Source organism: Hippoglossus stenolepis, chromosome 15 (genome assembly GCF_022539355.2).
Source record: "Hippoglossus stenolepis isolate QCI-W04-F060 chromosome 15, HSTE1.2, whole genome shotgun sequence".
Lineage (NCBI taxonomy): Eukaryota > Metazoa > Chordata > Actinopteri > Pleuronectiformes > Pleuronectidae > Hippoglossus > Hippoglossus stenolepis.
The window spans coordinates 9720777-9737334 of record NC_061497.1 but is presented as its reverse complement, the minus strand read 5'-3'; the positions used below and the strand labels follow the sequence as shown (position 1 = coordinate 9737334).

General features: G+C 41.4%; 1 protein-coding gene across 6 annotated transcripts in view; it reads left to right on the top strand.

The window, feature by feature from the left end:
- LOC118122168 (glutamate receptor 3) overlaps window positions 1-16558 on the top strand; it is a 72019-nt gene that overhangs the window by 13836 nt on the left and 41625 nt on the right. For all 6 annotated transcript variants that reach the window (XR_004698433.1, XM_035178713.2, XM_047343497.1 and 3 more), the window contains exon 3: window positions 1437-1676. Coding sequence is in view for 5 of the 6 variants with exons in the window: in XM_035178713.2 (XP_035034604.1) it covers window positions 1437-1676 (240 nt within the window). In the remaining variant the exon portion in view is untranslated. The remainder of the gene's footprint in view (window positions 1-1436; window positions 1677-16558) is intronic.

Sequence of the window (16558 nt, the reverse complement as noted above, 5' to 3'; positions counted from 1 at the left end):
AATTAGTGAACAACTGATTTCATTATCACGTGATGTGAAAATTCCAAAGTGAAAAACCTGTGATTGTAGTCGAAGGAACACGTTATGATGAACTTATAATTAGCAAACGCTTTAAGTGAATCAACAACCACCAGTCACAAAATATGAGTAATAATGAAAATGTCATATGTCTGATTCACACTTCAGTTCTTTGTGTTTTTCGGTGCTTTGGTTCTGCTGCTAACTTTAACATGTCTGTTCATTCACCCCCAATTTTTCAGCTGTTGCATGTTTTGGGTTTACTGCAGCATTATTCTCTGTGCTTCACTTATCTCACCAACAGCAAAATCAACAGTAATGATAAGCAAAAGAAAAAAAAACACCCTTACCACTTTTTTTTATTAGGTAACTGGACCCCTGCTAATATATGAATTAATGTGTGGCTTTGAATGAGCATATTGAATGATCAGTGTTAACTATATTACATAAATCCATAGCGACTTGTTCATTTGTTAATTACTTGCTACCAACACAAATTCTTGATACAACCCTTAATATTCATGTATGAAATCAGCCTGAGTCCTGCTTAACTTATGCATTGCTTAACAAATGTTTTGTCCCCAGACTTTCACGTCGTATGTTCCAGGAAACACTTGGTATTTCAAGCCACAGATTGTTGAAAAAGACACCTCATTAAATCCCATCAGGTTGATAATCACACCATTAAACATTGATTGGTGATAGTGAGCGGAGTCACACTGTTGCGATCTATGCAGAGCAGAAGATCATAAATACCAGAGCGGCTCTGCTGCGCTGAGCGACATTTCCTCCAGTTGTTACTAATATTAAGACGGGGGTCACATCCCTGATTCAGTCCTGCTCGGTGTTATTAAACCCATTTATTATGTGCAAATAAAATCAAATAGTCAACACCTTGTAAGACTGAGTGTCTGATGCACCAAGCTCATTTCCATAGGCACGCAGATGGCAGCGGACGGGGCTCGATATAAATCTCGTATACTGCAGCACAGCCCGTCGCTTGCACATTTGCATGCTCATGTTTCAGGGTATTTGTCCATTAAGAGCCGTGGCCACTGCACTGATTTCCCCATTATATCTAGTTGATTGCCCAAGCGGTTGCATTTAGATCAAGGAGAAGTGAAGGGCACCGGGCGGCAGAGCATGGCCATGGGGAACAGACATCCCACATGGCACCCATTTATTCAGATAGCCACTGCCTCACTCATAAGATTAATCCTACCACAAATTCTCTCCCATCCCAACCTTCAATTAAGGGTTTTTTACACACGTGCACCAGTTGTTCGCAGACTTAACTTAAAATATGGAATAGAACATTGGCATCATCTCTGATGGAGGGAAGAGCATTAGATCATAAGTGACTCTGTGTCTTGTGCTTGTCCCTAACCCGAACCCTGCTCTTTTGTCTCTGTCACCAGTCTGCTCCCAGTTCTCCCGCGGAGTCTACGCAATCTTGGGCTTCTACGACAGGAAGTCCATGAACACGCTGACCTCCTTCTGTGGGGCGCTGCACACCTCCTTCATCACGCCCAGCTTCCCCATCGATGCTGATGTGCAGTTCGTCATCCAGATGAGGCCCGGTTTGCGAGGGGCTGTCCTCAGTCTGCTGGCCCATTACAAGTGGGAGAAGTTCGTCTACCTTTACGACACTGACCGAGGTAAGAGTAGTGAGCCAGTGAAGCTGCTTTCCTGACATGCACTGAACAATGGATTATCTCTTGAAATTACCCGGAGGGGCTGTATGCGAGCAAGTGGGCGAGTTGATGAGTTTCTAACAATGCGGCCGAGGTGAAACTGAAAAAAAAAGAAAATAACTGAGTGAAAAAGAGGTGCCATATGCTTACATGACGCAGACGAAGAAAGACAACGTGATTGGAGAGCTTTTGGTGATAAGGGTCGACGCTGGTGTTGATGTAAACAAAAACGTGAAATTCATACAATACATCCTGCCTCCTTCATGCTTTGCCACCCCCCACCTGAATGCTCTGGAGATTCTTGTATTGTTGTGAATGTGTCTGACTGGAGAATCTCCTGCTGCGTTCTTCATATGACTCCTGGGAAAGTCCCGATTGTTTGGACATGCTGCAGAGTTCATGTTGGGAAAACGGTGCTGTAAAACACACACACACTTTTAACACAACTTATGGAAGACAGATTCGTAGAAGCAGAATATCTCATTATTGGAGAAAGAGGAAAAGTAATCGACATGCGAGGCGCTGCTCATACAGAAGCATTATTTCACAGCGTACCGCATATGATTGGCCTTTACTATGTAAATCCCACATTCTGAAATGCCTGATACATTTTAATTTATACCAGTAATGATCCCAAATTGCTCGACTATGTGGCTGAATGCTGCTCACGGAGTCACTCTAAAGCTCCGCGCTTCAGAGGAATGAGTCACTCACAGGTGCTGCTGATCTGCTGCCACGGTACGACTTCAGCTGCCGCAGCCTCTAATCCTCAACACTCTCTGATTATCATTTAGCTCTAATTGGATTATATAAAGACAGAGCACAACACACCTCAGCATGCGCTCCGTGGCCTCCCGGTCCCCTCATGTAGGCCAACTATTTACAGACCCGGGTCTTTGTCGGCCCCTGAACATCAGCATCTGCAGAGGTCGTGTGAAGAAACAGCACCGCAGTGTCTCTGTCTAGATTTTGGACCACGAGTCAGTCACAGCCGAGATGTGCTGTACGCCCCGATGCAGAGCGTGTTGGTCGTTTGTCAGACGACTGAGTACTTGCAGAAGTGTTTTTGGGTGCAGTCTCTGCCGTTAAATGTGCCACTGCTCAGAACTGAGCATTCCAAGTATTTTTAAACTGCATTTCTAGGACAAGTTCCCTCCTTTTCACTTCCCCCGCCTCACTTGATGTACAGTATCTCCATTTCAGGTGGGTGTCTAATTTTACTGCTCACTCATGGAGCCGATCCTCTCACAGAGCCATTTTGTGCTTCTGCTGAAACACTTTTTTTGACAGTATGTTGCACAGATTTACATACGTAAATCTCTGCAACCTCTGTAACTGTGATGCAGGCGTACCTCGGTTTTATTGGCCTGGCAGATGTGTGTGTGTGTGTGTTTCTGTTTCTGTGTCAGATTGTAGAAGCTGGTGATTGGTTAGCTGATGTGCTTCAGACTAAATGATATAGCAGTTTATAGCCTCTCCTGGGCCCGATCAACCCTCAGAAGTGCTTCCTGATGTTGCCCTCGCAGCTCTGTCTGACTTTGTCGGCCTCTGTCACCTGCTGTGTTGAGGATGACGTGCCGCCATCTGTAACACTCTGCCTCTTGTCCACAGTGCGACATAATGTAAACACTAGTTTAGGATGGATTCCCACACGCTGCACAGCTTGTGTTTGCTGAGAGGCTAGTTAGCCGTCCTATTTTGGCTGCCAGTCCCTCCCCGCTGCTCCTCCCCATCAAGGTTCTGCTTGTCTGCTGTTGTGTGAGTGACTGTTGACAGTTTGTGGGCGATTATATGACAGTAATATGCTGTATTTTACATTTCATTCAAACCTTTATTGATCCTGGAGAAGTTTCTCGAGGTTGCTCTCATTTACAACAATGTTGAGTGAGTGGACATTTCACAACACACACACACACACACACACACACACACACACACACACACACACACACACACACACACACACAAGAGGCACAAATCACTTCAAGTATGTAGTTAGATGAAAATAATTAAAAACAAATCATAAGCAGTTACATAAATGGATGGAATGTGTTTTTATTTTCGGAAGGATTTAAAATGTCCAAAATATATCAGTGAATTGAATTTTAAATTATGCTGCAAAACAATCCAGGAGTCGGAGGCACAGCAGATAAAAACAGATTTCTCCACTTCAGTGCTAACTCTGGGCATTTGAAGTATGAGCCGATCCCTGGAGAGACCAGGTTCTAGATGATCAATCTAATGGAGCTCAACAGTTTGGTTCCAGAAGTAAAGATCTAATTCATTTTCTGAATAGAGATTTTATTTATCAGCCATAATATTGGAACAATCCTAGGTAGACGTAGCACAACCTATGAGATTGTGAAACAATGTTTCAATGGGAAATTTACTTCCGGAACCAGAGCCGTTCCAAAAGTGGACACTCACTGTTATGCTCTATTGTGAAGAAATACTGGAAGGAATATCTCCAGTACTGGCTTTATATAGAAACAAATGCCAACGCAGATGACGTCTTCCTGCCAACAAGAAGCACCTGACCTTGTTCTAAAGGATACAGTGGTGAGTACCACAGCTATCAGCAGTGATAAATCTGTGGGTGGAATGATAAACAGAATCCAAGGGCTGGAGAATGGAGGCAGCAGCATGTGTGTAGATTTCATCTCCATAATCCAATACATGAAAACCTCCTCGACGACCTGCTTCCTGCTAATCATTTGAAAGCTGTCTCTGTTCCTATATAACCAGTAATATGTATCTCTGTCCCCCTGAACGGGACAATTGACTCTTCTGAACCGAGCCCGTGTTAGAACAAAATCAAAGGCGTCTTGAAAGTCAGGTCGAAATTGGAAAAATGGTTCAAATGAACTCGTGGAAGTGGACTCTGTCTCTTGTTTTATAATCCACCATACAGGGATTCGTTATCACAGCCTGAAGTCAGAATCACCATCAGAACTGTATCTGTAAGAATTTTTCACTTTCATAGAAAGTAAAACGCCCAGAGATACAACTAAATGTGTCCGTGCATGAGTAGCACATTTAATTTCCACTCTGCATTTCAAAATGGAAATTGTATCACCATCAAATATGTTCAGCTTCACTTTCATGTCGGAGCTGCCTTCCTCTGTCAGTGGTATCGTGCGGATTTACCCAGTTTTAAAAAAAGACCGACTTTACACCTTTGCACACATGGGTCATTAAAGATGTGTTTATCTGCTACAGAGGAACATCACCTATTTATCCTGGATAACACGGCTATGAAATGTCCTCATTAAACAGACTAATGGCCGCTGGCAGAAAAGACCTCTTGAACTGAGAAACATCTGGGACTAAGCACTGAAAGGACACCAGGTTTTCTGATGTGTAGCTTATTTCCTGCAAATTGCATATACGGACAGTATATACCACTCATGCCAGTAAAAAAGACTTTGCTGCACACAATTTACAATAGTTTCGTAATCTTGAAAATATACAGATTCTCAAAATTAATTAAACCAGTGCAATGCAATTTTTATTTTCTATTTATTGTTACGAGATCAGTAAAAAAGAAGTACGTCGATTTTAAGTAGTGGTACAAAAACAACTTCATAGATATCAGTTAGGGTAAGGGTTAGTCTTTTCATCTAGGCCCATGAATTATTCTCTGGAAAATGGTGGAAAATGGTGGAAAATAAAAAAATAAGTAACAATGCCTTGCAATGTTAAAGAAAGTGAAACAAAAAAATCTGGATCTGCCCCCTGATCTGAATCCCCACCTAAATGTAATGTTCTTCCCTTACCCATACTGCATCCTTCCACAAGCTTGGTGGTAAGACATTTGTGTAATCTTGCTTACAAACAAAAAACTAACTAACCAACCAACAAATGGACAGGGGTAAAAACATAACCTCTTTTCTTGGGGGAAGTCCTACATTGAAAATCTTACTTAAGTACAGGTGTAAATCCCATCTACACAGCGGTGAAAGTACAATACAGAAACTTCATACAGCAAAAAGTTCTAATTTTGTAGCAAAATGTCTGTTGATAATTCTAATAGCTACCTTTAACCAAGAAGAATCCACAGAGGACTAACAGGAGGGTGACTGTCTAAGTGCCTGAAGCTGCAGCTTTATAGAAAAGAAAGATTATGCAGATGTCAAGAGAGAAACAGTCCAACGTCTGTCGTGAAATATAAAATCAAAAAACCATCTCCACGAGACATCAGGGTGTTAATAGAGAAAACAGCTCTCTCTAATGTGTGTCTTTGGGGCGAATTTAAGAATCATCACTTCATTAAAGAAATATAAAGCAAAGTACTGTGTGTTCTCCATTTGATACCGAGGGACATGATTCTAGACTTCTTTGTTATGATGACCTCAAGGGATTCTTCTGTTGTCTCCATCTCAAAGTATAATACTGTCACCAGTGTAATATTAGCCAGAAGGAATGTCATTCTGCAGTTTTTAGTATTTAATGTATTGAGATCCATGTTGAAGGAAGAAATATGATTTTAAGTAGAAGAATAAAAAAACGGTAAGGAGTCATTTTATGTAGAGAATGGTGCTTGTCTGTCATATCTAATTAATTAATGTGGGATAATTCGTATTTATGTTTATGCATATATGTATATGCATCATTTTATTAGTGACGGTGGTTGAGGTGGAGATGATTTGACTTAAAAGTATCTATCAATCTATTATACATCAATGCATCACATAGAAATAGTTCTTAATTTGCACTTATTGCGATACTTATTTTCTAAATTAACTAGCAGTGGTGTAAAGTGGTACATTTACTGAAGTAAAAGTTGTAAAAAATAAAGTGTAGAAATACTCACCTCGAAGTAAAAACTCTCCCCAAAAATGTAAGTACTCATTATGAAAAATGACCCATTTCAGAATACAATATTGTACTGTATTCTATTATTGTATTACAACAATACATTCATGTGTACATCATGCTACATCATCAAGAGCTTTTGAATTTCCCTCAGTTAAGTCTTACCTTATCTTGACTTGTACTAATACACAATAATGTATGTTTATTATCAATTTGCAGCATAAATAAAGTCATCAAATAAATAGAAACTACAATGTAAACATATCCAGTACTTGAGTAAACTTATATTTGTGTGCAATCTCCCAGTGCAGTGTAACTCTTGCTGTTTTATGCAGGCCTCCTGATTCATGTACTCAACATAATTCAAACTGGGTCCTCATTTCTCTTTGTTGCCATCCAAATGAAGGACTACAGTCTCACATCCTCCACTGCAGCTTCTCCTGCCTGCTCCAGCCGCTCTGACAAATGGGGCTGGTCGGGATGGTGGAGCATTTGCATTCGGTGTGTAATCACACCACCCTCCTGCTGAATGTCTGGTTGGTTTCGTCTCTGCAAGGAAACACCTGATTAATCGCACGCAGCTAAGTAGCTGCACTCAGCAGCCAGGCACACAGGTTCATTAACGCAGAATGGGAGAGACAGAGAGGGGGAATGGCACCGAGCAGCTGTTCCACTTTAAGAACACCTTACTGCACCTTCACTTCGTGATGGACACATATCAATAGGCCTTGACCCCCCTGTGTGTGTAAACACTTTGTTCCTCACGGGCCCTAATATTGGGACTGAGGCAGAGATTCATTAATCAGGCTCTTCTGCTTCAAGAGAGCTGTTTTCCTCCCCCGTTCAAGGACTCTATTATACCTCATAGAAAACAAGCAGCACAGGAGAGTGCAACACGTGTCACAGCATAGCCAAGTAGTGAGGGCAATGTGCTTTTCTGTAAGACGGGTTTCAAAGGGCTCTGTAAAACAAAGAGATGCAAATAAGAAAGCAGAAGATCTCCAAGGTTAGACAGGACAATGTCATATTTAATGAACTTTGAAATAAAACGGTGCATTATTTATCTCGTTTTCTTATGGAGAACACATTTATTTTGCTCTGTGGTTTTTTTCAGGATGTATTTTAAATTCTCCATGGGAGTCAGGTTGCCTTTAGATTTACAGCTGGGAATGGACTGTGTTTGGAAAAGCAGCTTAGAGATGCTTCGTATGTGTACTGTGCAGTGACCTCATTGGTGAAAACCTCAAAGAGCTGTGTGCGTTCACTGGGAAGACACAGCTGAGGCTGTATTAGCTGTCTGAGTGTTTCTGCGTGATCCAAGGGCTCACTCGGCTCTGCCAGATGCCCCAAAATGGCATCAATCGATCCCCGCACATCTACGCATGCGGCCCGGCGACGCCATCAAACAACACGTACGCTGCAGACGCTCCGCAGCGCACTGCAGTATCAAGCCCATTGTATCCTCGCATCACATGTGTGAATTATTAATGCAGAATAATAAACATGAGGGGAGAGTTTATCAGTTCTGATGGTTTTGTTTCTCACTGTGGATGATCTGCGATTCATAGACTCACACAACCATGGGGCCCAAGTTTAACTGAAAAGCATCAGAGGGGCAATACATGCCCTGCACATTATATACCCCAGTCAGGTAATGCTAACTTTTTTTTCTGTAATAATCATTTCAAAATAACGTCATCATGATGTCATTTATACCATATGATGACAAATGACTGGTTAATCTAAATAAGCAGTAGATTGTGCCTGTAATCTTATTGGTTGCAAGGTAATAAATCACTACACTATATGATTATGAACATTTCTGACTTCATAGTGACATCATGATGACATAAATCCGTCCATATGATCATGATTATTTTGCGATCTATATAAGCTTTAGGTCGTGTATATAATATAGATATATATATAGTCCTATATGCAGATTACGAGATACCTTGAAAAATGCTTTTTTGAACTATGCATGACATAATTTTCTGACGTCATTGTGACTTCTTCACGACATCACTTATCATATCATGTCATATGATGAGGAGTCATTTTTCGTAAGCTTTGGATTGTCTCTGTAGCCATATTACTGTTGGAGATAAATTTCAATTTATTTATTTATTCATAAGATTGTGTTTTCGCACCATAGTTTGCTCATTTTGACCTCAGCTCATCTTGAGATCCCCTCTCAGGTTATATTCCCACCAGGTCCATGTGTTGTTGAGTTATTTTGTTCACAACTTCTTCTGGCTATGGTGACATGCAGGGTAATAACGCAGCCACCTAGAATGGAGGAATGAGTCACGTCCTCTTTACTAAACAGACTGGCAGACAGACTTACATTACAGAAACTATGATACACCAATGCTGCTTCAGTGACCTTCATACAGACATTACATAACTGTAAACAGTCGCATCACTTTGTAAATCTGGGTGCTGTGCTTGACAAGGGGAGATGCAACACATTGCTCATTACAGACGGTTTGCAGTGTGGGCATCTCTACATAACCCACTCAGTCTGCCAACACAGTGTATGAGAACAAGCCATTAGTGCAGCAAGCTAGCATGCACAAATAACTGTCAGTAGTGAGTGCAGATTTGGATTATTTGACTGTGTGTTCACACATCTCTCAGGCAGTTTGCTGAATGTGTCCACTACTCCACTGTATCCAGGCTGGATGGAAACCTCGTGCAGTGCAGAGCTCGTTGTTTCAGGACCTTGGACAGTTCTTACATCTCTCAGAGCTCTGTGAAAATCGTGGCCTGTTTTATTTCCTTCAATCTTCTATTCATGCTGTGTTTGTGTACTTTGGCAGAGTCAACATGCAAATACATGAACAATTTATAGAAACCCCACACATTTATTAAGACTATCTACTAATTCCAGTCTGTCTGTTGCTCACATATCCCAAGAATCGTTCATGCTACCAGCTTCACACTTGTCATGTGTGTTGTTAAGGGTCAAATGAAATGCAGTGTTGATTTGGTGCGATTTGGACATGAGACAGATTCAATATTGATAAAGGTTTGACTAAACCGGTGTCCACACCTCAGCGGCTGGGACTCTTTAATTTAAGTGATATTGTCGATCGCGACAACTGATTCTCCAGTCGCGCTTCACTGAACTTTAAATAAACCGGTGAACAGCTCTTTGTGCAGCAGCGGTGGTGCAGCTTCAGGGTTCCGTGGACTGAGTCCTGCAGCCGGGCTTTGCTTTTCTCTGCTTCTTACTGCAAGTGAGAAAGAAAATCTGCAATCAGCATCACCACAGGCCAAACAAACAGCCCGTTCCAAACAGGCAGGTTTAGAACAGGCACTGCACTAGTCTTAACAAATGCTTTCACAGAAACCAGAAACCCGTTAATTCTTACACACTGGATGTTTTAACTTCACAGTCAGAAAAACAATATCACTAAGATATTATCCACTTTTTTAACTATTAGTCAGGAAAAAAATCCAAGCGTTAATGAAGAACAGACGATATTGGCATGAGGTGTCAGGTTATAACTACGTCACTATTACTGGATGTTGAATGAGCCAGATGCCAGGTGAAAGGATCGCTGCCTAAAATCCAGCAAATCAAATACCTGTATGTCAAAATGAGTCAAATCGATGCTAAAATCATATACAAAACTAAATATATCATGTTGTCAGTACAAATGTACAAAAACGATGAACAGACTTTCACCCACTTATACGTGTTCTATGGAGCCATTCAAATTAATCTGAGCTCAGACAATCTTGTCAATAAGCTTCCCTGAATTGAGATCAAGCACATTTGCCATATCGGTTACTGTTAACAATATACCATCAATGCTTATCTATCCCCCCTGCACCTTGACTCATAATGCTGCCACTTAAGTAGATGAGAAATCAATACACATGATAAATGTAATAATTGATCCTCTAACCTTTTAACCAGCCGTGATTCCCCCTCATCCCGCTCTTACTTCGTAATGTCTGCTCACTCCTGTCGGCTCAGGGAGTGAACAGGGCATAGGGTGAGCACACAAGGATCAAGAGGTTTGTTCCGGCCGCAGTGAAGGTTTCCTTTTCCTCCGCAGCTCAACATTGGCGTCTCGGCTGCTCACAGACGGAGATGTGGCCACATATCTGAATGAATAGGGAGGAGATGAGAGCGTACGCAGACGACGAGCGAGGGAAGGAACAGAGGAGTCAGCAAAGCCTTTGTGTCTCTCCTGCGTCAGAACACAGCAAAATGGCACAGAGGGCCAAGCACTGTCAGACATGCTGTCAGATGCACCAAATGTTTTTTACTATGAATTCAGAGCCCCCCCCCCTCCCTCCACCCATAGTTTTTTTAGTATGAGATCCAGCTTGTCACATCTAATCTGCTCCAACCGTTGTGCCAAATAAGAAACCAGGTGACTTATACAGAGAGAGCCCCTCTGCTTTACAGACCACTGCCCTGCTCTTGCCTTGACTTTTGTTTCCATGTTGCTAAAATGCCTCTTATCTATCTCAAGACACTTGCTTTCAGGCTAACACAAGGCCATTATAACAGTAGTCTTTTTGCATTATGAAAGAGATAGATGTGACGTGCGCTTCCCTGTTTACCCAAGAGGGAACGCCATTTATTTGCTTAAGAGATTAGAGGGTGGGTTTTTTTTGTAGAACAGTGCATCTCTCAGTGATGGTCAAGAGCCAGCTTCCTCCACGTCTTTGTGTGTGCAAATCCAAATATGTCTGCTTCGTATTTGTGTGTTTTAGTTTCTCACTCTGCCTTTATATTCAGAAGCTGAATCATCGTTAAAGTGCAACTAAAGTTCATGGATTACTTAATGGAATGTGAATAAAACTTACATAAGCGATTAAAGGAAACAGGAGGAGCTACACTCAACATTCTGTTTGCAACTTTGCAGCTGTCATTAGAAAATAAGTAATCTGTTTGATTGGCTCTGATCAGGGATTTTGGCAGGAGTGGGTGGTGTGGGGGTGCAGGGCTCTCTGCAATTCAGCTCATTTGGAACAGGGAGCCGTTATCTGCATCGGGAGTAGGCGTTGTTAGGCTAATTGTACTCAAAAGTGTCCTTTTACTGTCATTTGGCAGCTCTAATCCTTTTTTATTTCACTGGCTCTGACTAATGTTGCCCACTGAAAACAAGTCATCCTCACGGAGCCGCGTATACAAGCGGTGAGGTTTTTTTATTTGGGCAGATTTCTCTGAAGTACGTTCAGTGGCTTTGTCTGAGTTCCCTTCGGTGTCGTCGCGCTCAGCCTTGGGCCTCCCATGACAACGGCGCGCTTCAGATGCCTGCGAGAGAATTTTAAAGAGGTCACCTTCTCCAGGGAGGGGGGTGGGGGGGCTGACGATGACTGAGTCACAGTCTGAGCCTGCACACCACCGCTCAGCCGTCGTCTGAGTCGCTGCCCAAGTCAGACGAGAGGAAACACATGGACAGGTGCCAGCAGAGCGTCTGTCTGTCTGCCACAGGGGAGATAAATCTCCTGGTGAGAGTTTTAATCTACATTTGATCAAATATTGCTTTTTCCTTCATACCATATTTTGTCAAGCAATGGTGTAATAGGCCAGTGAGAAAATGCTTTAGTTTGACGTGCTATACATGACAGTGAGTACAACCTACAGTGTTTTTTTTGTTCACGCAACAGCCGAACAGGTCTGTGCTCTGTAAAGCCAACACTCGGAGCTGCAAAAATACCACATCAGAGGAGTAGAAACTGATCTCCTGGGCAGTGCTGTGTGGGCTACCGAGCTCATATATTCCAGAGATTCCCACATGCAGGCCAGCTCGGCTTTGTGTTGTGTTACCAGCAGTGGACGTTATCTTCAGGCATTGATTTGAGTACAAATTTAAAAGGCCAGTGTTTTTTGTGTTTATACAACGTGGAACATAATCTAGTTTTTGTGCCAATACGATGGTAGATGGGACACTTATGTTGCCCATTTAATCACATTCATTTCTTGGTCCATGCACTGCAAATGTCACGTTCATTTGCATGAAATGAAAGCATTTGACCTATTGTCACCATGTTGCAGCTCTGGTTCACGTCGCCACTCTTGTTTTCCGGGGAACAGTCGTCCTCTCCTCGCTCTCTTTGAGAAGCTGCCAGTTAAAAGTGATTTCAGTAGTGCGCTGATGAGAGAGCAAATCGTCCATCTGAGTACTGATGCAGCAGAAATGCACATGAGACAGATGTTGCAGTAAAAACTCGAAGCTTGTTCTTCCCCTTTTGTTCTTTGTCTACAGACACTGAGTATCTGTCTCTCTTTGTGTTTGTCACAGATGCTTGCATCCTTTCATCAAATGTAAAAGCTAATTAATGTAAAGAAAATCTACACTAGATTTCAAGTTGTCAAATGATATAATATGTCATTTTTAATGACTCTGCTTATAAGATAAAATATTTAAAAAAGCTTTATGGTCCTGCAGGATATTAGTCCTGACACATACAGTATCTGCTGTTACACTTACATATACACACATAACCAACACATTGCATTTTACAGTTGGGTTTTTATTTGGGATTTAACTTGCACTAACTTTTTGTAGTCATTTCTTCTTCCGTTCCTCCGCCAAGGCCCAACGATCCCCTCATCAAAACACTTTAAATCTGCCAGATCCATACTTTTATTTGGATCTGCACCAAATTATACAACACTCATGAATATCAGTCCCCTAAACAGGATTTTCTTTATCAACACCAATGGAATATTCCACTTCATCAGGTTCCACGGCAAAATTTAATGAGTTCTTTTTTGGCCCGTGTCTCATTTCTTGTTTCGTTGAAACATTTTCTGTTGTTTTCTTTTTCATAATCCTGCTTTTAAACAAATAAACAAACCAACAAGCAAATAAATGGAGAGGGGTGAAAAAATAACCTCCTTGGTGGAGGTGATAAAATACTCATTATAGCTGTTATATAAGCTGTTCATAAGTATTTAACAGTGATGAGGTAAAAAACACTTCATGATTTAATCTACATATTCGAAAAGGAGTGAGAAGAAGTACAAACTTTTATTTAATCTTCTCCATAAGTCATTAATGAATAATTATGTTATACTTAACCAGCTTTCTTTATAAAGTAAATGATAATAAAATAATAAGATGTTAATAAATATATATATATTAGAGTATATTAAAAAATAATATATATAATAATAAACAAAAGTCTTTCAAATATTTATATTTCCAGCTCCTCTCAGATCCTCTTCCATAGTCTATAGGTAATGGCTGAATGCAGCATCACCAATTGTTAAGCAATATTAAGCATTTTATTGCCGTTGGGAACAGAGGGGCTTCAGAGCAACCTGGTCTGACCTCATGTGTTTGGCAAACAGTTTCCTGTTTACACATTCAGTTGACACACAGCAACATTAGCATCCATTCAGGGCTCGTGTTTCTGGACACTTGACAAAAAAGTCCAATATAAACTGACCTCATTAGGTCTCTATCAACTTCTGAGAGGAAAACTTGTGGATTGTGCACTTGCTAGTGGTTCATGCAAGACTCACCAACTTTTGTTTACTGACATTTTGCTGCGAATCTAAAACAGTGAGCCAGGAAGAGCCAGAAGCCCTGAAGAGCCAAAGAGTGTTTTGTTCTTTAGTTTGGATCTGTGCGTTCCTAGAAACTGAAATTTAGCATCTAAACACAATCTTTAACTGATTCTTATTTCCCCTGACGTCCACTTTGTCTCTGTAAAATATTCTTCTTCACCTTTTTTGATGCTATATTTATCCCTCGAGGCAATATGCTCCTGATTTTTAATATGTATTATTTTTCAGGATGGCGCTGAATAATTGACTCTGTAAAATGCCCTTGATGGTCGTCCTGCCTGCTGGCTGCTGTAAAGCGAACCATCTGTTTACAAAGTCAACCAAAACTCTGGGACCAGGAGTCTTTGTCATCTGAGCAGCGGCTGATAAATCACCTTAGTGATAACATTCACTAGGAGACTTGGGAGTCCTTTGACATTCAGGCTTCACGTTTGCGTTGTGGCTGTTGCAAGCGAATGTCACGTTCAGTTCATTCCTTCATTTTGAAACGTACCTTTTTTTATTCCCGCACATCTCTGATGGTGAGGAGCGTAACATCGATGAGCTCATGCAAATGTTTAAATCCAGAATATCCAGCTTAGTTTCGTGTCAGAAAAGAAACAAAACTGAAACTCTTGAGGGAATCATTTGAAAATCCCCCAAATCCCTTTTCTTAAGCAACTACTAACACATTTCAAAATGTCATGAATATCCCAGCTTATGGTGCTCAGTGCTGTTTGTCAGAGGAGACTGGGAGGAGAGCTGACACTCAGCCTCAGCCTTTTAATCCCCCACCCTGCCACCAGAGATAGACTGTGCTGGAGCCTTGTTTTGATTTGTTTGAGCTGATAAAAAGAAAATGTCTGCCTGTTTGACTTGATGAAGTCAGGACGATGAAAGAGTCGGGGCCCAGTTTGAGGTCAGCTCAGCAGCTTCCTGCCTGTGATCACACTCTTCACAGTGGGGTGAGACAGGACAGTCGCACAGACACCAGCTGAATTCCCGGACCTCCCCGAGTATCAGACACACGGAACGCACATCTCCTCCGCCTCTTTAGACTCCTGAGTGGCTAATGTGGTGGCGCCCAGCAAGAGCCACTTGTCTTTAAAGGCCATACCTGATCTGAGTGCTGTTTGCCGAGCACTTCACTGTGAAGGTCGCCAGCAGGGGAATGGAGGGTGAGCATGTCGGCTGAGGCACCGTGCTCTGAATACTTAGGAGTTCGGCTGAGAACATGTCAGCTCACATGTCCATAAGTAATGGTGACTGCTGAACAGCGACTTCTTCTTGCTGTGCATATTCCCTTATGCACATTTGTCAGAACTAAGAAAAGTGTTTTTATTCTGGTTTATTTGTCTAAAAGCTCCGTTGTGTCCCTCTTGAAACATTAGAGGTGGTTTTCAAAATAATTTTAAACATCTGCAACTCTATAGTTCAGGTTCTGTCACATCAGGCTTCCCTCAGTACCGAGCTGTAGCTGTGTTTTTTAACAGTGATAAATCATTGCATTGCTCGGTCACTACTTATAATAGCTACGGTAGAGTTTTAAAGTGAGTCAGTAGTTAAAGGGGAAAAGAAAAGAGATTTAGGGGATGAAGTCCTAATGTTACGAGAAAAGAATCATAAATTTATGAGAACAAATTTGTTATATTACTTGAATAAAGTCGTGTGTCATTTTAAGAAGAAGATTAGTTCATCGCCTGCGTGAAAATGAGGAATGTGGAGCAGCTTCACTTATACTTTGGTATAGGTTTCAGAAATAATGAAATATGAATCTTTTATCTCATCAGCGCCACATTATCACAAGTATCAAGGACAGGAAACTGTCTATTTTGAACAAAGAACCAGACAGACTTGAAGGAAATTGCCTCTTTTGTGGAGGAGGAAATCTTTGTCGATGTTTAAAAATGTAAAAAACAATAGGAATATGTTACCTATACTATATACTATATATACACATGATGAAATATAGCAGCTGAAGAAGCCCTGATAGTGAGGGGCAGTCTGGTCTGTGCAGCAGGGAGGGTGTGCATCACTTGACTGTGATACACAGTGAGAAGCATGGAGCCTGTGTGACGGCTGCTTCTGGTACCGACTCTGCAGCCTGCCTTTATTTACATAAACACATTTTCACACCAGCTTATTCATCACTTGTAATAACATCTATTATTTCATGGAATCAGCAGGTTTTTTTCCTCCCCCTGCTCTGAGAGAAAACACAGCATGGGATGTTGCTTCTGCTCATTTAGTCCAGTCAGCTGCAGTGTTTTGATTCTGTGGCAAACAGCAGAAAAACGTCCACCCCCATTTTTTTCTGTCCATTAGTTATGACCTAATATGGCACATAATGAGCTCCTGTCACCATACTCAACATATCCTGGGCACCTTTCATCCAATAATAGAAATATGCAAATCTGTGATGTATGCTGTTCATTTCTGAACTCTGTCATTTTCTCTCTTCTGTTATTTATTCTGCTGTTTTAGTGTTTTATAATTTTCGGTTTTC